Here is a 12,044-nt window from a genome sequence, read left to right as displayed (position 1 = left end):
AAGATCAGTAATATGTCAATTAATTATATGCCACATTCCCATGTAAATATCTGTCTTTGGAGGATGTGTTTTTTAGCACCCCTAGTTCTCTCATTTTTATTTCAAATACAATTTATAATTTGAATCACAGGGCTATTTTTATCTCTATGGTTCAGTATTTTCTCAAGCAGCAACTTTAACTGCTGTACTTTCCTGTCTTAAAAGGCAGAACTCTTCTAGTCTAAAAAAAACTCATTTGTTGAAATGGGGGGGCCTATTGTTTGAACCCCTTAGAGGCTTTTAAAAACAAAAATGTCTTTTTTTGCGCTTTATGAAACAAAGTACCCTATATTTTGTGGATGTACATCTACATTTCTCATGTAAGTTTGCGTAGTTTTAACACAAACATTTATTTTTCATATTGCACCAGTACAGTTAATGAGCAACCTGTACTTGTGTGCTTGTTTGTTCTGTCTATAATGTTTATTTTGGAATAAAGAGGTTAATATAAAAAATATTTTTTGTCCGATTCATCGATTAATCGAAAAAATAATCGTCCGATTCATCGATTTTTAAAATAATCGTTAGTTGCAGCCCTACTTGACATTATTACACCCTTACCTTGGACTTGGCCGGGATGTCGTTCCAGGGTTGCATGTGCATCTAATTATTTAAACTTAACTGGTTAAGGCTTTAGTATAAGCTGCTTCCTGTCACAACCCTTGCTTGTACATTTCTGCTATATCAACCTTCCTCATTGTCTCGTGTCCTCATTGTCCCCTTTATCTCACACCTTCTCTTGCTCTCTGCTCATGTGTTGTGCGGCTGAAGGGTGGATACAGAGCTTTGCAGGTAACGGCTTTTCTCTACGTCAGACCTCTCCTAGCCTCAGAGTGTCAGGGAAACAAGAATGAATTTACACTGTAGATGAGTATATCGGAAACTTCAGCTTGACTGCATATGTTAGCCAAGTCTCATAGGTCTCTACAGTGACTAATTGTGGGTTTTATAGGTGTGGGATGAGTTTGTCTAAGCAGTGAGTGGTTGAGGGACTTGATTTGATTCAGGTCTGCAGGAGGAGAAAGTTATGCAAAAGCTACAGGACAGTGGGACCCAGCAACTAGGGTTGGAAACCACTGGTTAAGACTATAGAAAAACCCAAGAAAAAAACAGCTCACCTGCTGCTTCTGCTTACAAACAGCTAAATAGCATTCATGTTAGATTTATCAGTGGTTTGAGACATTTGCACAAAGCTGTTTCAGCATACTAACTTTTAACCAGTTTGTATGATTTTGTTACATCGGTATGTCTCCAAGCCTGTGTTAGACTGACAGTTATACAACTACATTCAAAGTAAAAACCCAGGGTCTGTTTCCATGCCTTCAGTTAGTAAGCATGGTGGTGTACACACTCCCATGACTGAGCCAACCTAGGAACATGCATACATAAAGTTTGGGTTTCTCAGCTTGCATAACAACGCAGCACTTACTTTACCGGGCTTGTGTGAGGCTTGCACAGGCTTCCCGCTGCAGACTACCGCACAAAGCAGGCCTTTCACTGCTTGACGGGCAGGCATACCCACCCTGTAGTACGCATGCCTGGCCACTTCAGGCAGTCTAAAAGTCCCTAATCCAACAAAAATAAAGTCTAAATATCTGTATTTGTTAATCTTAAATTTCTGTGATTTCATTTAACTTCCAAGTTAATCCAACCAACCAGAGCTGTCTTAAACTTCTCCTAGAAAACTTAATCCAACCAATCATATCTTGCACAAACTTCTCCCACACCCAAGAAACTCCACTGTAGGCACTGCAGACCCCCCCCCCCCCCCCCCCCCCCTTCCAAAAAGTTAACCTGGTGCTGTGAGTCCATTGCTTCATATTGAGCTTATAGGAAACCAGCACCAACACCATTTCCCCCAACGTGTGAATGTGAATTAGACATAGCATAGTTGGAGAAATGTATGAACAGTTTTTTTTTTTTTTTTCCCCCTGCCTTTCAATGTTTCTAATGTCTTCTATTGTCCTACATCTTTACTGTAGGGTTACTATCCAAGTCGAGCTGCTATGGCCACCAGTGCTCCAAGGGTGCAGACGAGCAGTGGCCCTCGACCTGTTGCCCCTCCACACGTCTACCAGCCCAGCTCCCAGATGATGATGATCCCCCCACAGCAGCTTCAGTTCGCTGGCTCTCAGAACTACTTTATCCCAACTGGACAGGTTGGTTTATGGCATCCATTATTAGCTGTCAGTTAAGTTCTGTTTTCAGAGGTGCTTTGATAGCTGTTCAGTCCACTGAAAGGAAATCTAGGTATTCTATCAACAGATGGTTAACGGAAACAAACAAATTAATTCACTAAGTGAAAATGTAACATCTTGCATTTTAACAAAAATGTGAGGAATCACTAATGTCACTGCACTTATTCAACTAAAAGTTTCTAAAATCCTGCAGAGTCTTATCACATGTGCACACAAGCAGAACATTACTCATTAAATAGGACTGGCCCCATTTAAGCCTTATAAGTCCCATTTACATAGGGCTGGGTACCGAACTTCGGTACTTTTATGGTACCGACCGAAATGCTTCGGTTCTACAGAGTATCGAAACATGCCTCGTCTTTCGGTACCAAGTTTCGGTGATTGGCTGGAACACTTAAGGTGATTGCGTCATCCAGGAAAAATACACAGGTGGTCACGCCTACAGCCAGGGTTCATGTGTATCTTTTGTGAACTGGTTGCAGCGTCGCGGAACCCCTTTAAAATGCCCCCCAGGTCAAAAGTGCGGCTTCACTTTATTAAGACTGATGCTAATAGTGCACAATGCAATACATCGTGCACGGAAATAATTTAAGAGCAGAAAGTCGCTCTGTGTTTGACTGCAAGAAGAGCGGACCGCAGCCAGCGCGACCATCCTCCTCTCAGCAGCCCGTGGGCAGAGCAAAGCCAGAGCGGAGTGAATCATGCTGCTTTCAAACTGGACGCAGCAAGAGCAGCAAAATCTCGTCTGCTGCTTCATTTTTGCTGCTTGTACCAGCTTCTGACGCGCTGCTGAAGAAGCTTTGCTGCTCTGGCTGCGCGGTCGCAAAGTGGGTCAGACGCGCGTTGGGCGGAGCTACTCTATCCTTTATTTGCCTTGCAGCTATATTTGCTGTGATCAGTGGGAATAAAGTAGTTTTATTATGTTTTTAAGTGGGAAAATCCACCTGAAAACGTAATCAGTGCAGTCAGTTCATCCTGCCTTCAATATTTCTGTCGGAGCCGCTCAGACCCCCCCCATACCAGCGGTGCGCTGTCAGTAGGATCCCATTCAACGGGCTTGTTTGTCAGACATGGTAATTTTTCTAAAGGAAAACTGCTAAGTAAAAAGGTCCTCACAATGTAACAGTGAATATTAGACACTGAATTATTTATTTTTTTATGTAAGAGGAAAAATGTAAATGGAAAAACAGAGCTTAAAATAAAACTCAAGATTTGTACTTTTTTATGTTGTGTAATTTTCTTTTTTTTCGAATTGATATTATAAAACTGGTATCGAAAAAAGTATCGTTCAGGAACCGGTATCGAAGTGAAGGTATCGGTATTGGTACCGGAACCGAAATTTTTTTAACAATACCCAGCCCTACATTTACACTACCCTCCGAAAACCGATCCCTACAACCGTTTACACACCACACCAGTAGGGTTCCTCACCTCCTAGTGACGACCTACGGTACTACTGCTCTCTAGAGGGAAACAAGCAAATAAACATGGTGGCGCCTGTGACATTCAGGAATATTTGTTTTATCATAGATATTTTGTTGTTTTTGGAGAGTCAAGCGAATTATCTCTTACGGTTTCAAACGTAGTGTAAATGGCGCTATAGTTTGTTGTGCTTCTGACTGTTGGGGTTTGAGGAGATTAAAGCAAAGTCTGGGGTCTTCAGAAAAAAAGATTGTAACTTCATTTTTTGGGTTTTAAAGATGGCTTTAACTAAAACTGCAGGCAGCCATTTCATTGAACACAAACTATTTAAGTGCAGAAAAAAGATTCAACTTCCACAGGAGATGTGGATATTTTGAATACCTTTGCTCTACTAAGAAAAGGAACAAGACGGATGGAAGTTTGCTGCAGAGGACATAGAGAAACACCAGTACTTCTGTAATGATTTTCTGACAGATAAAGAACAAATCAACACCGTTCCAGAGCCTTACTTCTACCCACATATATTGAAAAAATGCGGCCTATTGAGGCAGTGCCCAGCAGACCAGGAAACGTAGGAGGAGTCTCATGTGTGGACAGATGAATTAACAGTGTCACAAACCTGGAGATCCTAAAGTAATCACTATGATGATAATTTTGGAGGATCTCTCCACTGTCAGAGGTGAAGGGGTTATAGAAGGCTGTGTAGAGAAGGTCAGTAGCCCTGAGCAATATCGGTTTGAGATCTGCTTCTAGAGTTAGGATTGCAAAAAAATGTGCAGTGAATTGTCAAAAATGCTGAATGCCACAGAGAAAGAGGTGCTATGGTTTGCAGATGCTTTGCAGCAGCAAAACCTGGTCAGCTCCCAGTCATTGAATCTTTGTATAAGGGGCTGTTACAGGAAAATCTAAGACGGTCTGTTAAAATAGGGGAAAACCAATAACCTGAAACTATCTTGACATGACTGAAAGTAAGACATTTTTGAGTTTTGTTTTTTTAGTTAAATGGGGTAACAACTTCTATTTAAAGGTTCAGTCTAGTTTCCTTGGAACTAAAAATCTAAGTCTTTTTTTTTTTTTTATACATAAGGTTCCCCTGTCCCAGAATTAAAAAAAAAACAAAACAAGAAACTGTTGAATTAAAAACACTCTGTTTCATAAAGCTACTATTTCAATGGGGTGCCTGAAGTTTTCAAAGCACCCAGAGTGATCTGTTAAAAATCCACAATTACTGTTGTCACAGCCAGCTAGAAGCCGTATGAGGTAGTGTATTATTCTGTCAGCATTTAGAACCAGAAGGGGAACCTTAAACAGTCATGAAAAATCATAAAACTAAAGATCAGTGGCTAAAACTGATCATATCCCTTTATTTGGTTTAAAGTCAACATATCAGAAAACTCAGATGTTATTGTGGAGGGTAAGGCCATTTAAAAGTAAGACCTTTTCATTTGTTGGATCAGATCAAGTCAATAACTTAATATGACCCTCAATCCCAAACGCAACTACTGTAACAGGAAGCTTCTGGTGCATGTTCTCTTTTTGAACTAATTTATGTTGCAGTGACTGATTACAGCCCCCAGAATGGGAACAGATCATTTTGTTTTTGTATGAGACTCCAGCAGTGTATCATTATTTATCCCTTTTTATTAAAAATATGAATAATAAATAATTTTTAGTGCTAGTTTAAATTTGATAACTATCATTAACACCATCTGATATGCAGTGTGCAGTATTTCTTTTTTAGGCTATAGCTGAAATGTTTTTATTTGAATCTGATTTTTGATCCTGCAGTACCGTACTCCCTACATGGCTCCTACCCAGCAGTATTCTGTGACCAGCAGCACCAGTTACTATCCTGGGACTAGCCCTGCAGAATACTCTCCTTATGGTAAGGATTTTGGCCTTAGACCAACGGCAGCAACCAAGCACAACCTTCAGTGAAGGAATGTAATCAACACAGCTTAATTTCACAAAATGATCTGCTGTATATAGCCTATAATCTGTATTGTCTCTATTTAAATTGGGGTTTTGCTTGGTTGTTTTAACATATTTCCAATGCTTCTTTTATAATAATGCTATGTGTTCTAGTGCCAGTTGCATGTGGTCTGGCTTGATTCTGCTTTGGTCTGTTTTCTCTATCTGCAGTCATCTGACACTTCCTTGTTGGTCCCATGAAATGGTGTTGGTCTGGTTTGTTGTAGTGTATCTTTTCAAACAGTTTCAGGGAATTTATTTTTGATACAACCATTATAACTCATAGTGAAAGTGTGCTTGAATAATACATTTTATTGTGTGGTATGGTGAGTAAACTTACATCTCTTTAACCCTATTAAAGTTTATCTACAAACGTATAAGCCTCTAAACATTTTGCCGTTCTTTTTCAGATTAGCTTTCAAATCCTAAACGATGAAAAACTGTCCCAACAGTTGGGCTAGTTTCTCTCAGCCAATCTGTTGCAGTTTAGTTAACTTAGCTGTTTGTTCTGGCTCTTCTGGTCTTCATCAATTCTTTGTGCAACACTCTAGAGGCTACTGTACAACCTTCAAACTGTTTTAAAAGTAGTTGTTTTATACTTCTTGGATTGGGCTTTTGTTAAAGGGAATTGACATGTTTCAATGACCATTGTAGGACAATAAAGACATGCTAATTTCATGGGACCTTCTTAACACCCTGCTTCCTCTGGGTCCTCTCAATAACTCATACAGCATCTGTCTCCTGCCCTCTCTTCCCCTTTCCTCCTCCTCCTCCTCCTGTCCCCTCACTCCCTCTTTCCTCTCCCTTGCTGCGTTGGTTCAGAGCCCTCTCTTGCTGCGAGGGAGAGGCGGGGTGGTGGGGGGAGAGGGGGCGGGCGAGAGAATGGCCGCCTCTCTCTTCACGGTGCTCCTCTCGCCTCCCAGCGCTACCCCGGTGAGTAGTGTGTGTTTGCGCGCTTGTGGCCAGCTAGCTTCATTGGTAATAAGCTGTGGCACTTGCTGTCTCTAATCACATCCTACAGGTTTTCTTTGGGCAACAGTCATAAAAACTTTCTGTCAGTGGGCTGAATTCTATGGTTTACATACACGAATACACACAAAAAATGAATGGTGATGGAAAAGTTTAGAGCAGATTTTCATTGCTAGAACAAGGTGGCGGTATTTGGACCATCTTTTGACTTTGTGAGAAAAAAAAAGTATGTAATGCATGCGTAATAATATTTGCTTGTCTGGACTCCTGTTTTTTTTCTCTGTCTTTTTTTATTATAAATATAACAATGTGTCTGCTAACCTGGTGAAACGTTGTACTTAAAAACTATAAATGTTCCTGTTTCTCCAAGCAGCAGGAGCATACTATCCAGCTCAGCCGCAGTACTCTCCATCAGTGCAGGCCCCGCCGGTGATGATTAACCCACAGCAACAAGCCCCCCCTCCCCAGCAACCACCCACACAGCCACAAGGCCCACTAAAGAGGGAACGCAAACAGGTAGTGTCTCCTAACAAAGGACTGGTGCTTATCCTGTTTAAAAAGGGAAAAATTAGTGAATAGAGAGAAAGTGTTTTGTTTTGTCAATGTGGAACCTTCCCCTTTCACCTGAAAATGATCCGTATGTTGTGTTTGGGCTCAATAGTTCAAAATGGACTAGAATTTTACACACTGTTTTGTATTTTAAATTCTTAGTGTATTTTGAGGAGTAAAATTCCTAGCTTGATTTTATTTATTTTACTCTGTCTACCAGATAACAATACGAGACCCCAACCAAGGTGGCCGTGATATAACAAAGGAGATCATGTCAGGTGGAAGATCTGCTACACCAGCGACTCCTCCACAGGTGAGGCTGTGATTTAGAAAGGGAGCTCTTAAATAAAGAATTGCCTATTAACAATAAAATATACTATCTGCATCAGTTGAACAATAACATTAATACTCTTTTGGTAAACTAAAACAATTACGATCTAAAAGGGAATATTGTTTAAAGTCTCTTTCTGCATCAGTAATGAGCAATAAAAGCAAATCATTTTGGCTTTCAAACTACTGCCAATGCCAATCGATTCTACTAAATCTATTGAGGTATCCTGTTCACTGTTAAGATTTCTTCACCTAAAATTAGCGTGTTTTTTGGTTTATCTTTTTTTTTATTTTGGTTAAAGAGCTTACAAGTAAAATTAGATGTTTTTTTTTTCTTTTTATTACAAATATTGGGGAATGCCTTAAATGTAACAGAATCTTCTGTTTTTTTATCAAAGTTTACACACAAACTTTTTTCTGAATAAATTTAGGTCTTAAAATGCAACTCCATCTTTTCTTTATTTGTCCCTTGTTTAACTGTAAAAGAACACATATTCTAGTTAAAGCTTTCCTAGCAGCTGCACTGAAAATTTGAGATGGGTATTTTGTTTTGTTGGAACCATTACGACAATAGGATGCCAATGTTGTAAGTTTGTAGTCTGAATGGTATGTCCATCAAAAAAGTAGTGATTTCCAACCTAATAACATTATAAAAGTATCTGAGGTAGGTCAAACATACCTCAGAGGAAACATGACTTTATGTGAGAGATTTGATGAAAAATGCCTTTTGTTTTTTGTTTTTTTTTATCAAATAAAATTCAAACAAGCTGTTGCATTTTTTAGTTTTCTCCTTCCATGCAGTGTTTACCTATTTGTTTTTGCCAGCAGCAGTAATGTCCCTGAGCACAAACTTTTACATTTTAAAGCCCACATGCAGCTGCCCTCTCCATTTCAAATTAGAAATGAAACCTGTTTTAACTTTAAATCTTTGAACAAAATGTTTTAGGCTACCTGCCTAAAATTGGGTTGATATTTTAAAATCAAAACCTTTACTTTCATATGAAAACAACACAAACATCAATGAGCATTACCAATAAACCAAAAGATGCCAATTATGAAGTTTAATTTCAACTTTCCAATAATTAAACCATGCTAAGTTTGAAAATAAGACTTTTGTTTTTCTTGACCCATTTTTCTTAGGATTTCTTCAATGTTTTATTTTGCCTCTTAAAGCAAATAAAGGAACATATGTTCTCTCAGCATTTTGATTCCACTGACTTGTGTTCAAAATGTGGGTTTTGGTTTCCATTGAGTTGGGATCTTTCCTCTTGTTCCAAAATTCTAACAAATTTCATTAATGAGATGCAGATTAAATCAGGTTTTTGACGACTACTTGTTAAAATGAAAACAAAAATGCTTATTTCTGAGAGTCTTGGTTTTGTCAGGTAGGTCTAATCCAGCTTTCAGTGCTAACAGCAGTGTATGCTCTACTAAGTCCATTGAATAAGCTAATAAGGGACCGGTTTTGCATGCAGCACGAACACTGCCACACAGGTTTTGAGGGGGCGCAACTTTCAACTTATTCAGATGCGAGTTAACTAAACTTAATAGTATAGAGGACAATCTTTTATTTCCAGGTGGATCAGCTAAATAAGTGGTCCTCCTTATTATTAGTCATTCTGGTGATATCTTTTTGTACCCTTTCTGCCCATGCGCACTTTCAGCCGCATCTATGTGGTGCTTTGGTGGCGCAGTGGTTAGCGCACACGACCCATGTACGGAGGCCTTGGTCTTTGACGCGGCTTAACTGGGTTTAAATCCGACCTGTGGTCCTTTACCACATGTCTCTCCCCCTCTCATACCCCCTTTCCTATTAGCCTTCTGTCCAAAAAACAAGCCACCAATGCTGTAACCCCCCCCTCCCCAAAAAACAAGAAAATGTGTGGTGAGCTACAGTTTCAGCCAGTAATTGAAGCTCACCTTTCTCACCACAAGTGTCTAAGTGTATGACAAGAAAAATACCTTTAAGTGACTTTTTGGTGAATGGCCTAACTTGAAGTTTCATGCAAGGCTATAGAGCTTGTATGGGATAAGCAAGCATAAATGTTCCCAGTAAAATCCAGACCTTTTGTTGGACAAAGATGTTTTTTCTTTTACTCTGTGCTTCAGAAACACTTCTGTTTGTGTTTTCAGGCATCTGTAACTGAACCAAGTATTGCCCAGACCAATGGTGAAGTTGTACAGCCTGTTGCTGCAGTGACAAGAGGTGAGAAAATATAGCCAGATTGGATTTTCAGATGAGTTGGCTCTGTGCTTATTTTTCTGCATTTTTTACACTCACCAGATGAACATGTGGAGCCTTCTGCTTCCATTGAAAGCCCTCCACCTTCTGCTCCAGTAAACACTGAGCCTGTGTTTGAGGCCAAAGAGGAAGTAAACAGACAGCTTACTCCTCCTCCGGCTGAACTGGATACTGTGTCTGTGGCCACTACAGCTGCTACTGAGAGACTTTCCCCATCCCCGTCAATAAAGGAGCGTCAGTCTCCGCCTGCCCTCCCATCAGCAGCAGCTACCAGTAGTATTGCTGAAGCAGCAAATGCAGTTAGCACTAATGCAGGTGACACAGTCGATGCTCCGGTCAAACCCTCGGCTTCACTGGTAACACAAGAGATTCCTGTAAAGACAGAGGAGCCACAGGCTGCTCCATCTGAAAAGGAAGCTGAACAGGAAGATGTCAAACCAGAAGTTAAACTGGAAAAAGAGGGGTGGACGCCCACCCCCAAGTTGGAGCCTCCCATTGAAGTTGCAGCAGCCCCCATGGGGACTGCGAAGGAGGTTACTCCTTTAGAACCGTCAGTCGAAGTCCCCCCGCCCCCCACTTTACCAGAACCTGCTGCTCCAGAGACCCAGAGCCTGGTCCAGAGCTCTGAACCAGAAGTGACACCAGTTAACCTGATGGAGCCTCCTCTCTTCAATGGCCTCCCTCAGGAGTCTGGAGAACTCTCTGAAGATGTCCCAGTTACTGACACTACATCCCAGGACAAACCAGACCCTTCTCAATCTCAGGAATCCACACCTGTGGCTAAAGCGGCAACACCAGCACAGAAGGAGGAAGAGGAGGAAACGAGGGAGGAAGAGCGGCCGCAGAAGAAAAAAACTGAAGATGCCCCTCCACCCTCTGCTACCTGCCCAGAGGAAACTACTATGCAAGGTGAGGTATCACTCATATCTCATCCCTATGTTTGGTGTTAACATACAGCTTAAAGGTGTCCACCAGCAAAAATAGGTTAACTCCTTTCTCACTTGAATAAATTTGCTATCAGAGTTGGAGTTGAACTAAAAGCTTGTTAGGTCTAGCAACATGGAGAAATGTCATTTAGTGGTATGGTTGGTGCCTGCTTATTTTGATCTCACACAGAGCAAAGGATTTAGGGTAATTAATCAATGCATAGGGATGCTACTTGCTTTACTATGTACACTATTGGAGATGATGGTCCATGCAGCCTGTAGGAAGCCACTAACACATTGTTTCGGTTGACTGTGGGTCAGATCCTCTTTTTCCAGAACTGCCCCCCACACTGAGGGAATGTTCTCTAGAGAGATTTCAGTGGTGCTGATCGTTTTCTATAGCTGAACATTTAGTGGTTAGTGGTTGATGCTATGAACATCATAGCAGGTCATAAGTTCAACTGGTTCATGGCTTAAAATAATGTAAATAGGGGGGGCTGACAACAGAACTTAAAGATATTTCTTTCTTTATTTTTATTTATATATATATATATATATATATATATATATATATGCGCTTATTATGTAAGTATCTATTGTCTTCTATAATCGTATATAAGTCCATAGATTATCAGCACGCAGTCTTGCAGAATTTTTTTTACTGATCAATTTTCATAGTTTTTAGATCTTGCATATTTTTGTCCACATTGTCAAATTTTACCTTCTAAACAAGGATGGGCTCATTCGTTGGGCACACTCCACCCACTGGACAAGGGTAGTTGGGGAAACACTGAGTTCTATGTGCCTCAGGTGTTTATTATATATTGAAACCCATAACATTTGGTTCTGGTGTTTCTCTGCAACAATACAGAATTTAAGTGATTCTGTAGAGCAAATGGGAATTAAAGCATCTCTTGGTTATGTTCTTAGACTGCTCAAGTTTGCTTTGTTTGAAGAGGGCATTTCAACTATTGTGGCCCTGATTTACAATGAAACGGCATCAGATTTTTCCTCCAGGCTGTATTGGACCTTTATTTTCTAATAAGTAGGTAGATAGCTGCGCTACTTTAGTCCATTTTATTCCTAAATTAGATCTTCTATGTGGGACAGATTGAGAGAAAATGGTTAATGCATTCAGTATTGAGGGGAATGACCCACTTTATAAAGTAATGTATTTTAAAATGTATTTTCTTTTTTCTGTTAATAAAAATAACATTTCCTCTGTTGCCAGCAGCTACGTCTGTGCCAAAGAAGAAGAAGAACATGAAAGAGCTAAACAAAAAAGCCACTGGGGACATCCTGGATGCCTTCAAAGAGGTGAGCAGAAACACAGTTGGTTTAAGAGCAGGTCAGCATTCATGCCGATCACTATTGTAATCGGGCTTAAACATTATGTTA

General features: G+C 40.2%; 1 protein-coding gene across 13 annotated transcripts in view; it reads left to right on the top strand.

Moving 5' to 3' along the window:
• eif4g1a (eukaryotic translation initiation factor 4 gamma, 1a) overlaps positions 1-12,044 on the top strand; it is a 30,567-nt gene that overhangs the window by 6,040 nt on the left and 12,483 nt on the right. For 6 of the 13 annotated variants that reach the window (XM_038289285.1, XM_038289282.1, XM_038289284.1 and 3 more), the window contains exons 5-13: positions 811-831; positions 2,022-2,198; positions 5,448-5,544; positions 6,453-6,563; positions 6,973-7,115; positions 7,369-7,461; positions 9,612-9,684; positions 9,763-10,629; positions 11,878-11,963. In XM_038289285.1, coding sequence (XP_038145213.1) covers positions 811-831; positions 2,022-2,198; positions 5,448-5,544; positions 6,453-6,563; positions 6,973-7,115; positions 7,369-7,461; positions 9,612-9,684; positions 9,763-10,629; positions 11,878-11,963 — 1,668 coding nt within the window. Of the gene's footprint in view, positions 1-810; positions 832-2,021; positions 2,199-5,447; positions 5,545-6,452; positions 6,564-6,969; positions 7,116-7,368; positions 7,462-9,611; positions 9,685-9,762; positions 10,630-11,877; positions 11,964-12,044 lie in introns of all 13 variants that reach the window. The other 7 variants (XM_038289283.1, XM_038289280.1, XM_038289290.1 and 4 more) reach the window with 5 other exon arrangements.

Source organism: Cyprinodon tularosa, unplaced genomic scaffold, assembly GCF_016077235.1.
Source record: "Cyprinodon tularosa strain WSP-4 unplaced genomic scaffold, ASM1607723v1 ctg267, whole genome shotgun sequence".
NCBI lineage: Eukaryota > Metazoa > Chordata > Actinopteri > Cyprinodontiformes > Cyprinodontidae > Cyprinodon > Cyprinodon tularosa.
This window is presented reverse-complemented; position numbering and strand designations above follow the sequence as displayed.